At 41.0% G+C, this 17,500-nt stretch overlaps 1 protein-coding gene across 1 annotated transcript in view; it reads right to left on the reverse strand.

Moving 5' to 3' along the window:
- The window catches only part of LOC143300524 (alanine--glyoxylate aminotransferase 2, mitochondrial-like), a 37,489-nt gene that overhangs the window by 7,378 nt on the left and 12,611 nt on the right, over nucleotides 1-17,500 (reverse strand). Inside the window, exons 4-9 of the mRNA XM_076614263.1 lie at nucleotides 13,293-13,477; nucleotides 11,609-11,732; nucleotides 7,007-7,101; nucleotides 5,315-5,408; nucleotides 4,483-4,548; nucleotides 177-308 (exon numbers count right to left, since the gene is read on the reverse strand). Coding sequence (XP_076470378.1) covers nucleotides 177-308; nucleotides 4,483-4,548; nucleotides 5,315-5,408; nucleotides 7,007-7,101; nucleotides 11,609-11,732; nucleotides 13,293-13,477 — 696 coding nt within the window. The remainder of the gene's footprint in view (nucleotides 1-176; nucleotides 309-4,482; nucleotides 4,549-5,314; nucleotides 5,409-7,006; nucleotides 7,102-11,608; nucleotides 11,733-13,292; nucleotides 13,478-17,500) is intronic.

Here is a 17,500-nt window from a genome sequence, read left to right on the forward strand (position 1 = left end):
ATAACAACACAACAACAACAACAACAACATCATAAAGAAGAAGAAGAAGAAGAAGAAGAAGAAGAAGCAACAACAAAATGAAGAAGAAGAAGATGAACAACAACAACACCACCAACACCAGCAACAACGAACAACAATAACAACAACAAGAAGCACGTGCACAAGGTCAGACTGACCTGGACGACCTCAGCGATGAAGGCGGCACACCTGTCCTTGGGCATGGAGTGTTTGAGGACGTCCTCCAGCTGATCGATGTACAGATCCCCTGCCTTGCAGCACCCCTCCGGGCAATCACACGACCTCAGCGTCTGCAGAATGCCAGCCATCATCATCATCATCATTATCATCATTGTCATTTTTGTTATCATTATTATTATTATTATTATTATTAGTAGTAGTAGTAGTAGTAGTACACAACCTGAGCGTCTACAGAATACCAGCCATTATCGTCAACCTCTTTATTAGTATTATTATTATTATTTCTTGTTATTATTATCATTAGTAGTAGTACATTACCTCAGTGTCTACAGATTACCAGTCATCATCATCATCATCATCATCCTTATTATTATTATCATTATCATTTTCAATAGCACGCGACCTCAGCGTCTTCAGAATACCAGTCATCAACATCACCATCATCATCATCATTTATTATTATTATTATCATTGTCATTATTATTAGTAGTAGTACACGACCTTAGCGTCTACAGAATACCAGCCATCATCATCAACCTCTTTAGTATTATCATTATTATTCTTATCATCATTATCATTAGTAGTAGTAGCAAACGACCTCAGTGTCTACAGAATACCAGTCGTCATCATCATCATCATCCTTATTATTATTATCATTATCATTATCAATAGCACGCGACCTCAGCGTCTTCAGAATACCAGTCACCATCACCATCATCATCATCATTTATTATTATTATTATCATTGTCATTATTATTAGTAGTAGTACACGACCTTAGCGTCTACAGAATACCAGCCATCATCATCAACCTCTTTAGTATTATCATTATTATTCTTATTATCATTATCATTAGTAGTAGTAGTACACGACCTCAGTGTCTACAGAATACCAGTCATCATCATCATCCTTATTATTATTATTATCATTATCAATAGCACGCGATCTCAGCGTCTTCAGAATACCAGTCATCACCATCACCATCATCATCATTTATCATCATCATCATCATCATTATTATAATCATTATCATTATTATTATCATTACAAGGCTGCCTGCCTGGGAAGAGCTGACTGAGACCTGCCTATGGGCGCTCGTCATTCGTTTCCGGCTGTGTCATTTTGTCAGGTTTCCGTCATTTGTGGTGCCGGTATGTTACATAAACGATGTATGACAATCAAAGACATTCAGTATACTATAGATACATAAAACACAATTAGAATGGGTTAATGCTAAGATGATGTAAACTTTTCACACACAATAATCACAGTCGTGCCTGGGCATTGAAATCACAGGAAGAGAATAGCCTTGAAATATGCCATGACTGAGAGAAGAGGTTCATGAAAGACTCGAGGGAATAATTATGGTTTATTGTAGCTGTTATTTTGAGGAGTTCGGAGGAAAATGCAGATGCACGAACATCTCTCTCTCTCTCTCTCTCTCTCTCTCTCTCTCTCTCTCTCATGAATAGGTAAAAAGAACCTCGGGATCTTATATGTCTTAAAAATAAACAAACAAATAAATAAATAAATAAAACTTGTTAGAAAGTATGTTGATTTCTAAACAGTCGAGATTCAAGTCTCTCAGCGAAGCATATGTCATCTCATATACTTTGGGATAAGAAACCGACAGATTTCTCAACTAGAAAAAAAAAAACCCACACCTGTCTATATATATATATATATATATATATATATATATATATATATATATATATATATATATATATATAATCAGACTTATAGTATAACATGGAATGAAATAGCACCAGGAAAACAATGATTCTGGTCGGATACTGCTGTGACGAATACGCTCCTTCACCTCTTCACCGCAGACCTTTGGTGAAAGGAGAATGGGTATGTCATGACTTCGAAATCAATCCTATGAGCAAGAAGTATAACAAGGGAGGCAAGGCCTTCAAGACTCACTTGTGATAAATTACGTCCCCTAGCATTAATTACAGAGTAATTTCCCTTTTTTACTATCTGCACCAAACCGTTTGCAAAATAAATTAAAATTCCATGCTTAGCAAAAGAATTTCCTGTTTGAACAAAAAATGATAATAATGACTCCTCTTGCTGTTGTGTCAGAATAAGAGGTCAAAGTGCCAAGTTTAGAGAATACAAAAAATATAAATATAACAGTAAATGCAGTTTGCATATAATTAGGCTTCTTTCATTATTTTTTGTGCCCATCCCAGAGGTGCAATATTGTTTTAAACAAGATGACTGGAAAGAACTGAATTTTTCCTATTTTTATGCCAAATTTTGGTGTCAACTGACAAAGTATTTGCAGAGAAAATGTCAATGTTAAAGTTTACCACGGACACACACACACACCCATACACACACACACACACAGACAACCGAACACCGGGTTAAAACATACTCACTTTGTTTACACAAGTGAGTCAATAAAAGAGAGAGAGAGAGAGAGAGAGAGAGAAAAGAAGAAGAAAAAGAAGAAGAAAAAAAGAAACAACATAAAAGCGGTGACAAGCTTAACCAGTGTTATCTCAGTGAGCTCAGTGACAGCCCTTCAGTGACAAGCGTACTCGTCTGTAGCAGTAAAGGGGCTAAATACGATGCCGTCTCCAGTCACAGCTACCTTACAATTCGGGCGTACTCTTTCATCGCAAGGTGTTATCATGATAACGCACGACCTCAACTGATACAGCATGTGATAGCCACGTCACCCAAACACGTCTGATAAGTGTATTCATAAACTTTGACACATTCCAAGGGGCACAACTTGCTCTCTGTCCTCTAACTTGTCGACCGAAAAGGTCAGACTGAAAACTGTTTACTGTGCACTTTCTTCTGACTGCCATGTGTTCGATGAACGGCCTATAGCCTATATTCTGGTGTTCGTTTTTTTTTTTTTTTTTTTTTTTAATTTGCCCCTCCTTCAAGGCATGGCTAAGCGTGTTGGGTTAAGCTGCTGTTCAGGCATCGGCATAGCAGATGTGGTGTAGCGTATATGGATTTGTCCGAACGCTGTGACGCCTCCTTGAGTAACTGAACAGAACAGAACTGAACTGTTTTAAAAGAAGATGCGGAAGAACACGCAGATCTATAAGCATTGTCAACTACAGATCTTGTTTTGTCCCAATGGGTTCGTAAGAGTTAATGTTTGGGAGATCTCTCTCTCTCTCTCTCTCTCTCTCTCTGTGTTTGGAATTGCTTTCCACACTGCTAGATATGCTATCAGATGTGAATATGATACTTGCCGCTTCTTTCGTAACACGGAATATACAGAAGATTATTTCTATTTCTCTGCTCTGATCTGCTGTCCCACATCAAATGATAACTATTGGAAAGTAGGATAAACTTCGCTAATGTCAACAAGGTACATGCCTTCTCGGTAATTTGACGACGACGAATATTGTTTGGTACTGAAAAAAGTACGCATTGACAGTAGTGTCTTGGGTTGTTCAGTAGATATGTTTCTAAGGTCTTTCGATATATGTTGTTGCTGTTGCTGCTGTTGTTGTTGTTGCTTCATTTGGTTTTGTGTATCCCCCAACCAAGAAGAGGTTATGACTTTTATATCTACCTGAATGAACGATCGTATCGAATCCCTTTCTCTGTTTCTTACCATGTCTCCCTCTGTGTCCCCCCCTCTCTCTCTCGTTTCTGTTATGTCACTAGAGCTTTACAGCTAATGACATTAAACATTTCAGTGTTCAGTTCAGTGTTCTCTCTCTCTCTCTTCCAAAATATTCTCTGCCCCCCCCCCCTCCCTACCCCCCACCACTCTCTCTCCTGTTCGAATTATGGGCATGTTGCCTGATTTATTATATCACTTTGTCATTGTCAATATCATTGCCCCCCCCCCCCTCTCTCTCTCCTCTTTTATTGCTATGAAAATTGGGCAAAAAAGCACAAGTATAGCTGCGTGGTCATATAGGTTTGATCATTTTCTTTTGTAGCCAGTACTGGAATATGTCGCATGGTGCATTGATAGATGAATGAACGAAGTTATTTAAGTGTTGGGTGGCCTGTTGATTTACAATCATTTCTCTTCAAAGAAAAGAACTTTGTTTTGTTTCATTATCTGCTTTCACCATTTTCCTTCGTTTATCATTATGGTTTGTCATTTAAAAAAAGAAAAAAAAAAAAGAAGAAAGTATGTTGATGCATTCATCCATGTCATAAGGACCTCATGGCCATTGACATCAAAGCTGTCAAAAGCGTGTACTCTTTTTATTTTCCCTACTCCTACTATCCCCCCCTCTTCCCCCCTCACCTCTACCTCTCCCTCCCTCCCCCTCCCCAGCTTTACCTGTGCCGGAGAGTCTCTGCAACGGGCCCCTCCCCAGGGTCCTCTGTATACGTCAGGGTTCATAGCCTGCGTCATAACAAAAAAAAAACACACCAAAAATACGTCATTACGTTGATGAGACACGTAGTTCCATACACCGTGGTTAACTTTCACAGACACGCACAAAACACACAAGAACACACCACACAGACAGCCACACAGACAGAGACAGACAGACAGACAGTCAGAGACAGACAGACACACACGAACACACACATAAAACCCGCCACAAGAACACACAACACACACACACATACACACTAGCGCGCGCGCGTGTGTGTATGTATGAATGTGTGTGTGTGTGTGTGTGTGTGTGTGTGTGTGTGTGTGTGTGTTTGTGTCGTGTGTTCTTGTGTGTTTTCTATGTGACTTGTGTTATTGTAATATTTGTAAAGCGCTTTGAGAGGTAGGAAAACGCTGTATAAATGCATTGTTATCATTAACATATGATGATGATGATGATGATTATCAGTTACTACCATCATCATCATCATCATCATCATCCTTATCATTACCACCACCACCATCATCATCATCATCATTATAATAATTATAATTATTACAATTATTATTACCGTTGTTAATACCATCATCATCATCATCATTATTATTATAATCATTATCATTATTATTATTATTATCTTCATCATCATTATCGTCATCATCATCATCACTATTTGCTATTGTTGTTGCTGTTGTAGTTGTTGTTGTTGTTGTTCTAAGTAGTAGTAGCAGCAGCAGCAGTAGTAGTAGTAGTAGTAGCAGTAGCAGTAGTAGTGGAGGCACATGTTACCTGCTGCATGCCGAATCCGGTGGGAGTGTTGTAGCGGAAGATGGACATGGCTGTGACCCCCATCAGAGAGGGACTGGCCCCGTGGTACCCGTTCCTGTAGGCACCACCACCAGCAGCACAAGTTAGGTATACACACACTGTGTCAATCAATGTTCCTGCTTGCCTGCATGCAAGCTATGCTACGCATGAATTCATGCAGTCACTGTATCAATGTTCTTCTTTGCCTGCATGCAAGCTCTGATACGCATGAATTCATGCAATGACTGTGTCAATTAATGTTCCTGCTTGCCTGCATGCAAGCTCTGATACACATGAGTTCATGCAGTCACTGTGTCAATGTTCTTCTTTGCCTGCATGCAAGCTCTGATACGCATGAATTCATGCAATCACTGTGTCAATTAATGTTCCTGCTTGCCTGCATGCAAGCTCTGATACACATGAGTTCATGCAGTCACTGTGTCAATGTTCTTCTTTGCCTGCATGCAAGCTCTGATACGCATGAATTCATGCAATCACTGTGTCAATTAATGTTCCTGCTTGCCTGCATGCAAGCTCTGATACGCATGAATTCATGCAGTCACTGTGTCAATGTTGCTGCTTGCTTGCATGCAAGCTCTGATGTGCATGAATTCCTGTAATCATCACCAGTGCTGTCCGGCGCGCACTTATGACATAGGTGAATGCGTCAACATTATTTTCGTTGCATAACAAAACAACACAACACACAAAAAAAAGACATTAGAACAAATGAATCAATATGATGAAAGCAAAAATTGAAAGAAGAAGAAGAAGAAGAAGAAGAAGAAGGAGAAAAGGGAGTAGCAACCAATTACAGGCCACCCAACACATTATGATAACTCCGTTCATTCATCCAACGATGAAACAGATTCATCATTGGTTACAGAGGAAAATGCCAAATCTATGTAACCACACAATTTGTAACTGTGAGTAGCGTTTTTGTTTTGTGTTTTGTTGCTGCTGTTGTTGTTGTTGTTGTTTTCCCTAACCATCAAAGCTTCTGATATAGATCTTACCATCAGAGAGAGAGAGAGAGAGACAGACAGACAGACAGACAGACACAGAGAGAAACAGAGACAGACAGAAACAGAGACAGAACAAAACGCTAGCACCCATGTGAAGCCAGACTCCGTGCCATGGAGTAATGTCACGCTCTCACTTGGGTTTTCAATGACACATCGACATCTTACGCAGGCGCTCTATTCTTTATCTTTGACCTAAATCTGCATTACTTCGTATTGCAAGGCGATCACAAATAGCACACTAAGTATCATTAGTTTTTTTTTGTTTTTTTTTTAAGTCTCAAAGTGGTGGGTGGGCGTTTGCAATTATTCTTACCCCTTTTTTGAAAAAAAAATTTGTTATTTAAAAAAATATTATTTTTATTTATTTATTTATTTATTTATTTTTATTTTATTTTTTTCTCAAGGCCTTAGTAAGCGCGTTGGGTTACGCTGCTGGTCAGGCATCTGCTTGGCAGATGTGGTGTAGCGTATATGGATTTGACCGAACGCAGTGACGCCTCCTTGAGCTACTGATACTGATACTCTTACCCTACGCACGGTTTTTAACCCCAAATGGACGGTGGATATTTAAATCAGATACAGGTTATCAGCAAGGCAGTGTAGTGTACAGTATACAGGCTGTACATCTGAAAAAAAAAGATTTATTCACCTGAGTGAAACGGCATCAAAGACACCTGTGTACAGACGAGCCATCAAAAGTGCCAGATCGTTTGCTTCGGAGCCGCTGTTGGTCAGATACACCACCTGAAACACACGTACACAGGAACAGATTGAACAATTTCAACAGTCAGTGTCAGTGAAATTTGTCACAAAGACTGAAGGCGCACAGGGATTCTCTCTCTCTCTCTCTCTCTCTCTCTCTTTGCAGACCTTATGTCTGTTAACTGTTACCTTTGTTAATGAAAATTATTTATTATGTTCCTTTGTATTAGCCCCTTCAGTATGGGGCCAAGGCCTTTATCTGAATAAACATCTGAATCTGAATCAATCTCTCTCTCTCTCTCTTCTTTCAATGTTTTAAGATAGCAGGGGTGAATGAGGGTAAATGCGAACGGGCAACTCTAATTGCGAACGATAGGTTTGGGTACATGTGGGCAATTGAAACAGAAGCAGGTCTTGATCTCATTAGACATAACATATTGTTGAAATATTGCACCAGACTGTTGTAGTGTTGGTTTTGATCGCAAATGCACACACACATACAAACACACATCTAAACACACACACACCCCACATCACACACAAACATACAAACACACCCTTTTGAGAGCGCTCCGTAACTGTGCAGCATCGTTGGCAAATTTTAATAGACTCAAATATCCTCTAAGGTCTGATTGCAAACGACACTTTCGGAAATTCCTGTCAAAACTGGCGTTTTGATCGGTCTCCAACATGCTTTCTTAAATTCTCCCAGCACTGGAAATGCACAATTCACTTAACATTTCCAATCAAATCAGCTGTCTTAAAGTATGTCGAAGTTAAAGTCCTACTACTTGCTTCCCTGGTTTTAGTAGGTCGGCAGTGGTGCGCGAAAAGAAGCAAGTTCGTGGAAACAGACAGAAATAGCTGATGTTTGACTGGTTTTTGGAAATGGATATTCATTAACTCTCTCCATACGAACGGCGAAAGAGACGACGTTAACAGCGTTTCACCCCAATTACCATCATCAAAATATTGCAAGCGGAAGGCTCTTATACTGAAGAGGTGAATGTTGACAAAGAATACCACAGTTCTGACGACGGAAGCTAAAGGTTGGGTCATTCAGACACCCACTGGACATCCGAGGGGTCTGTGTAGAGGAGAAGAGAGGAGTGGCCGTACTGAGTGAGTTAAGGTACCAGAACGAGGTGGAAACAGCCGGCGTTAAATTGTGAAAAGTACGTGTGGTGAGCAGGCTTGGAAGTGGAGCGGTACACAAACCGTTCGCAATTACACACTGTTCGCAATTAGGCATACCTACCCTAATCATTTGCGCTGAACTGTGTACACACCGACGAGTAAAACATACTTAAACACAAGGGAGGCAAGGCCTTCACGACGACTTACGTGTGTCACACACACACACACACACACACACACGTACACACATACCCTCACACACGTACATACACACACACACACACACACAAACAAACACAAAGAAACAAACAACGTAAAAACAACAACAACAACAACAAAAAACAACTACTACACTACAAAGCAGATCATATGACAAAACTTTCAAGGACAAACATTGACACCGTGATCTTTGACCTCCAAAAATACAAAACATTTACGTCCTGTCAACCTGGCCAAAACAAACCACTATACTCTGTTTACTGAAAATTGAATGAAACGCCCATGTTCCTTCGTACTTGTACTTTTTGTTTTTTTCTATTTGCCATGTCATGACCTTGAACTTTGACCTATGACACAGTCTATTTACATGGATTTTGTTTTTCTCTCACCAGGACAAACCACTGCACTAAATTTGATGGAGATGGTATTCAAGACCTTCATTCTCTTTTGAAATGGAAACGTTTCTTATCAATATCATATGCCAATTTGTGACGACATCGACTGTTAACCTGTGGTTTTGAATTTTTTTGGGGGGCGACCATGCTGTATCCACAACCGGGTTCCCCTGTACACGTATCAGGTCTCTTTATATATCTAACTCCTCCCCCCCCCGCCCCCTCCTGGCCTCTCCCCAAACCTCCAGCCACCCCGCAACCTAACCCTCCCTCGTGATTCCTCCAGCCCGGATGATTTCTTTGATTTTTATCATTAAAGAAAAATTCGGCGCTGTGACTGCGGGTGAATTCACAACATTCCATCATGGGTTCTCCTACTAAACTTACAAGCATGCACGGTCCCCTAACAACCCCCCCCCCCCCCACACACACACCCATCACACCCCCCTCACCCCCCACCCAGTATCCTCCCCCCTCGTCCCCCTCCACTGCCCCCCCCCCCGCCACCCCCCGCCCCCCACACACAAATGACACCATTAGCTTTAACATGTTCGTAAATGTATGTGTCAAAGTGTGTATTGTTATTTTTCTAATATTATCTGGGAACAGATAAAAAAATAATATTCCCTTCCCTCCCTCTCTCCTCCCTCTCAACCTTTTCATTAATCCGAGACTCGAACTACTTCTTTCTTCTGCGTTCACTCGTATGCACACGAGTGGGCTTTTACGTGTATGACCGTTTTTACCCCGCCATGTAGGCAGCCATACTCCGATTTCGGGGGTGTGCATGCTGGGTATGTTCTTGTTTCCATAACCCACCGAACGCTGACATGGATTACAGGATCTTTAACGTGCGTATTTGATCTTCTGCTTGCATATACACACGAAGGGGGTTCAGGCACTAGCAGGTCTGCACATATGTTGACCTGGGAGATCGTAAAAATCTCCACCCTTTACCCACCAGGCGCCATCACCGTGATTCGAACCCGGGACCCTCAGATTGACAGTCCAACGCTTTAACCACTCGGCTATTGCGCCCGTCAGAGAGACTGGAACAAAAGCATGCTCAGTTCCTATTACCACATTTCATAGTCATAGATCAATTATTCGAAAAGAAACATTTGCCATCAGAATTTTGGGAAGCCTACTCCAATCTGGTCAGGGCTGCCCCCTCAAGGGTAAAAAGGAGGTACGGACTATTGTTGCACCAGTTTTTTTTTCTCTCAAGACAACAGTCTAGACAAATAACTTGACCTAAATGGCGAAAGTCGATAATTATGTTGTCGACTCATCACCGCATGGTATAATTATTATAAAAATATAGTCTGTCGATTACTTGGTAGGTCGGAGATCAATGTACGTTCAGTTATCTAATTTTTTTCATTCACGAACACGTCTGTGTTTGACAGAACACATGCACACGTTGCGAGCATGCGCACTCGCACACAAAAACACACGCCCATATTTACACGCATCCACGCTCGCGCGCACAAAAGCACGCACGCACACACACACGCACGCATACAAATACACACACGCAGGCACGCTCGCATGCATGCACACACACACACGCACACACGTACACACACACACACACACACACACACACACACACAGGGACAAACGTGCACACACACACACACACGCACACGCACACACAAATGCACACACACACGCGCACACACGCACACACACACACACGCGCGCACGCGCACGCACGCACGCATACACTCATACACATACACGAGTACACAAATGCACACAAGTGCATGCACACACACACACGCACACACAGACACACACACACACGCACACACACACACACACACACACGCACACACACACACATTTCTAAATTTTATTTTTTCATTTTTTAAATTTATTTTTTCATGTGTGCAGTTTTATTTGTTTTTCCTGTCGAAGTGGATTTTTTTTTTTTACAGAATTTGGCCAGGAACAACCCTTTTGTTGCCGTCAGTGGGTTCTTTTACGTGCGCTAAGTGCATACTAGCACACGGGACCTCGGTTTATCGTCTCATCCGAATGACTAGCGTCCAGACCACCACTCAATGTCTAGTGGAGGGGGAGAAAATATCGGCGGCTGAGCCGTGATTCGAACCAGCACGCTCAGATTCTCTCGCTTCCTAAGCGGACGCGTTACCTCTAGGCCATCACTCCACGATATATGGATTTGTCCGAACTGCACTGAGTGACGCTTCCTTGAGAAATCTGAAACTGAAAGCGAAACTGTAAAGCTTCGTTTACACGGGATGCAACTGACTTGCAACCAATTTGCGACTAACTCTTTGAAACCGGCGGAGACTGGTGGAGACTGGTTGCCCCCGGTTGTGGCCCGTCGCTGCCGGTCTCAGAAACCAACGGATTTTCCCGATTTTTGGTTGCATGTTTGTCGCAAGGCTCATTTTATTTCCACTCCAAGACCGATAATTTTTTGAGGGCTTTGCAACTAAACTGCGAAAAAAACGGTCGCCGCCGGTTGCCACAGCTTGCCGCTCGTCTCAAGCCGGTTTCCAACAGGAAATTGATGACGCAAGCGGCACGCGTGTCACGGATTTTTCTGTCTGGCTTGGCAGACGCTCGCAGCCTGGTTTCTCGTGTGTGTTGCAACCGGCGGAGACAGGGGAAGAGCCTAGTTAGTTGCACGTAAGTCGCCGCCGGTTGCATCCTGCGGCCCGAGACCGTCCAGTCGCATGTACCAGCCTTGCAACCAAAATTTGAATTTGGTTGCAAGTTAGTTGCATCCCGTGTAAACGTAGTTTAAGTGACAGACAGTTCACCTTCAAATTGTCTGGCAGGGTGGCGGTCAGTTTCTCGGCATACTCATAGATGGGCTCGTTCAGGTAGACGTTGGAGGTGTGCCACAGCTTCCTCATCTGCTTCTCCGCTGCGGCGATCAGCTTGCTGTGTGTGGGTGGAGAGAGAAACAATAACGATGAATGATGATAACAATGAGAGTGATGATGATGATGACAACAACAAAACAACAACAACAATAAAAAATAATATTAATAATGACGAAAATGATGATCATAATAATGACGATGATGATAATGCTGATCATGATGATGACAATAATGATAATAATGATGATGATGATGATAATAATAATTATGATGATAATGATAATAACAATAACAACATTAATAATAATAATAATAATAATAACGATGATGATGATGATGATGATAACGATGATGATGATGATACTACTACTACTACTACTACAACTAATCATCATCATCATCATCATCCTCATCATCATCATCATCATCATCATCATCATCATCATTTAATCAGAAGAAGAAGAATGATGATGATGATGATGATGATGATGATGATAACAATTATAAAAACAATATAACAACAATAATAACAACAACGATGATGATGATGATGATGATGATAACAATTATAAAAACAATATAACAATAATAATAACAACAACGATGATGATGATGATGATGATGATAAGAAGAAGAAGCAGCAGCAGCAGAAGAAGAAGAGGAAGAACGGTACGTCATGATTATCAGCGCCAATCTTCGGACAGAGATCAAGCACTGTGCGCTCAGTTCAAAACACAGAGTCAGTCGCACAACAGGCTGACTACTTGCGGCGTTGAGCCCGCCGCGAACACTGAAGCTGCCTTTGGGCGCTCATCATTCGTTTCCTGTGTCATTCAGTCAGGCTTCAGTCACACACACACACACACACACACGCGCGCGCGCGCACATATACGCGATAGCGTATTATTTTGAAACGTGTGTCAGCTTTACTTATGCACGTATGAACGGTCGACTTCACACGCGATGATGTGCATATGCACACAGTCCGCACACACGCACGTACGCACGCACGCACGGTTGCATGAACACAGTCAAACACACACACACACACACACACACACACACACACACACACACTCGTATACTGACATGTATACACAGCAATTTCTTTTCCCTCCATCGATGTTTTTTTTTTCTCTACCCTACCCTCGTCTAATATCACTTAATTATAATGAAAAGACGTTAAACTAAAGAACAAACGAACGAACGAACGAACGCACGAACCCCCCCCCCCCCACACACACACACACAAACACCACCGTAACCCCCCAAAACAACAACAACAACAAAACAACAACAACAACAACAACACACACACACACACACACACACACACACACACACACACGCAACCCTAACCCCCCACCCCCCCACCCCATAAAAACAAACAACACACATACACACACACACAAACGCAAACACCACAGTAACCACCCCCTCGCACCCCCCCAACGCACACACACATCACCTTCAACCCCCCCCCAACCCCCTCCCCCCCATCACACACCCACACACACCCTCACCCACCCACACCCCCTTTCCTGTTTTTCATTAAAATTAAAAAATTTTTTTTATTAAAACAAATATATATATTAAAAAAAAAAAGAAATTAACTCACGGGTGGCTGTGCCCCACCCCGACGGTGACAACGCCAGCGAACATGTCGAGGTATCTCTTGCCCGAGGAGTCCCACAGGTACTGACGATGTCCCTGGTGCAGACACACGGGCTCTCGGTAGTAGGTCAGGGCCCCGGGCACCAGGTGGGTCCTTCTGAGGCGTAGTAACTCCTCCCTACTCCGTCCCTGTGTGTGTGTGTACAGGGGAGAGGAAGGGTGTGGGGGCGGCATGGGGTTAATGATGGCAATGGTGAGGATGTGTGGTGGTTTGTGGTGGTGGTGGTGATAGAAATGATACTACTACTACTACTACTACTACTACTATGTTGTCCTGTATTAGATGACTTGAGACAAATATATATTCCGTTGAGATATTATAGCAGACCAAGTAAGTTTCGGTTAGTATTACTTCTGTCTTCTACTACAAATGATAACGTTTTTTTTCGAATCTTGCCATATTTATCTATAAGTCATTAAAACGACGGAGTTTCATGATTGGTTAAAGAGAAGAGAGCTTTGAGCATACACGTTGTAAGATTATATTCTTATGCAAATCTATTCTTACAAAATATGTAATCACCCCTTCAAATGGGGCCATGGCCTTATTGAATAAACTTTCGTTTCGTTTCGTTACTACTACTACTACTACTACTACTACTCATTATGCTCTTATTTCTATTATTATTATTATTTCTCATATCATTATCATCATCCTTATTGATATCAATAATACTAATGATACTAATCTTCTCCTCCTCCCCCTCCTCCTCCCCCCCCCCCTTCTTCTTCTACATCCCCGAACAACATAAACTTAAGCGAAACAAGACCTGATCAATCTGACCCTAAGGGAAGCCACTACTACTACTACTACTGCTACTACCACTGGGCCTAACGCTGATAATGTATCTATCTCTTCGCCATGTTTTATTGCATTTCTACTACTACTACTACTACTACTACTACTACTACTACTACTACTACCACCACTGGGCCTAACGCTGATTATGTATCAATCTCTTCGCCATGTTTTATTGCATTTCTACTACTACTACTACTACTACTACTACTACTACTACTACTGCTGCTGCTGCTACTACCACTGGGCCTAACGCTGATAATGTATCAATCTCTTCGCCATGTTTTATTGCATTTCTACTACTACTACTACTACTACTACTACTACTACCACTGGGCCTAACGCTGATTATGTATCAATCTCTTCGCCATGTTTTATTGCATTTCTACTACTACTACTACTACTACTACTACCACTGGGCCTAACGCTGATTATGTATCAATCTCTTCGCCATGTTTTATTGCATTTCTACTACTACTACTACTAGTGCTGCTGCTACTACCACTGGGCCTAACGCTGATAATGTATCAATCTCTTCGCCATGTTTTATTGCATGTCTACTACTACTGCTACTACTACTACTACTACTACTACTACTGCTGCTACTACCACTGGGCCTAACGCTGATAATGTATCAATCTCTTCGCCATGTTTTATTGCATTTCTACTACTACTACTACTACTACGACTACGACTACGACTACAACTAGGCCTAATGCTGATGATGTATCGATCTCTTCGCCATAATTATTTTATTGCATTTATACTGTAAAAAAAAAAAAATGTTTGATTAATTTTCATTTTTTTTATGATAAATGTTTTCCATACAGCCAGGGTTTAAGGATTAAGTAAGGCCTGATGAGCGCATAGTGTTCACGCGAAAGTGAAGCGTCTGCTGCTTCTTTCTTTTCTTCTTTTTTTTTTTTTTAAACAGCAGCGTGTGTGTGTGTGTGTGTGTGTGTGTGTGTGTGTGTGTGTGTGTGTGTGTGAGAGAGAGACAGACAGACAGACAGACAGACAGACAGAGTCAGAGACAGAGAAAGACGCAGGCGGACACGGACAGACAGAAGGCATAAAGAAGGAGATGGGCCAATTACAAACACAGCAGGCAAATACTATTGATTAATTAACCAATACAGATCACATAATGAAGTTATAAAAAAAACACCCCAAAAAACAACAAAACAAAACAAAAAAACCAACAACAAAAACCAAACTACATACAATTTTGCCTTTTTCAACATACTTAACATAATTATACGGGCATATACACATGGTTATATGCATACATACATACATACACACATACATACACCACCTGCGAACCACACTCACGGACTAGTAGCATTCGATTAGTTTCAGTTTCAGTGGCCCAAGGAGGCGTCACTGCGTTCGGACAAATCCATATATGCTACACCACATCTGCCAAGCAGATGCCTGACCAGAAGCGTAAACCAACGCGCTTAGTCAGGCCTTGAGAAAAAAAAAAAAAAAAAAAAAAGAAAAAAAGGGGGTGAATAAATAATAGATAAATACAAAAAAAAACAAAAACAAAAAAAACACAAAAAAAACACCTACTACCACTACTACTAATATGTATAAGGCGCAAAAACTTGATGAAGTCAACTATAAGCGTAAATAATCAAATAAATAAATATAATATAAAAAAGTAGTAGTAATAATAATAATAAAAAAAAAATAAATAAATACATAAGACAACAATGATGATAAGTAAGCAAATAAATGTAAAACATGGAGACACACATTCACACATACACCCACATATACAAAACAGATATGCACCAACCATGCAGTTTCACAGCATTCAATTAAAAGCACTGGAGGTCTGTTCAGAGCGTTGGACCAGGAATCTGCACATTGTACTTTCTTCTCTTATCTGTTCTTATTTTTTTTTAATTTCTTTTCTTCTTCAGATGTGGTGTAGCATATAGAGTAGGTAGGCCTAATTGCGAACGATCCAGTCGAAGCGACCAGCTCAACGTGTGTATTTGTACACACACACGCACACACACTGAAGCTGCCTTTGGGCGCTCATCATTCGTTACCTGTGTCATTCAGTCAGGCTTCAGTCACACACACACACACACACACACACACACACACACACACACACACACACACACACACTAATATCAACCGAAAAAACACACTTGATGCTTTTTAAAAATGGATCAAGTCCAGCAACATTGCCTTCCTTTGAGATTTACGATAACACCCTGGAATATAAAAAAAAGTAGTTAAATTCCTTGGAGTACACCTTACATCAAAATTAACTTGGAATCATCATATCGATTACATTTTAACAAAGGCCAGGAAAACATTAAACTTCTTGAAAATAGTATGCAAACAACCATGGAGCCAGGACATACTCATTCTACTACACCTTTGCACGTCACTTGTTCGGTCAAAACTTATATATGCACAAGAAGTATACTTCAGTGCACCGAAATATTTATTGAAAAAAATTCAAAGCATAGACTGCAGAGCATATAAACTGGCACTTGGCTTACCAGTCCATGCTTCCAGTAAGAAAACGTACAGTGCAGCGGGAGTATTACCATTAGAGGATCAAAGGGAACTTGCGTGTAGTAAATTTGTCTTGAGAAGTTTAACGGACGAAAATGATTTGGAATCGGAAATAAATCTCAAATCCGACCGCGATTTTCCAAAGAGAGCTAGATCTATATCCTCTCATACCACACTGGGAACATACACGTCAAGTATTTTAACAAATTCCGGCGTGAATAAAACCCCACATTTTGCTATAAGGTCTGTAGTATCACCTACACCTGTATGGGAACTTCAAAGAGCGCAATTTGATATCGATCATACTGATCTGACCAAAGATGACAACGTAAATTTACTTACATCGCATGTATGAATCCATTTGGAAGAGAAATACCTCAATCATCTAAAGATTTTTTACAGACGGCTCTGTTGTAAATGATAGAGCTGGCGCTGCTTTCGTTATTCCAGACCTTAACTTTCAAAACTCTTTTCAACTGGGAGAGAATAAGTCCATCTTCACAGCTGAACTCATAGCAATTCTAATGGCGTTAAATTTCATGATATCCTTTCCGAAAACTATATTTATATTCTATTTTGTGTTGATTCTAAATCAGTTCTTCACGCTATTGAACTTATAAAAGAAACGGTTAGGTATGAACTCATTATTGAAATTAACCATTTGATTCACGAACTCTTACTAAGAGGCTCCCACATGACCTTTTGCTGGATTCCTTCTCATTGCGGTTTTTACTATAATGAAAAGGTTGACATTTTGGCTAAAAAAGGAGCTAGAAGCTCCACGAAGGAGTTAGATTTAAATATTT

The sequence above is a fragment of the Babylonia areolata genome, chromosome 26 (genome assembly GCF_041734735.1).
Source record: "Babylonia areolata isolate BAREFJ2019XMU chromosome 26, ASM4173473v1, whole genome shotgun sequence".
NCBI lineage: Eukaryota > Metazoa > Mollusca > Gastropoda > Neogastropoda > Buccinidae > Babylonia > Babylonia areolata.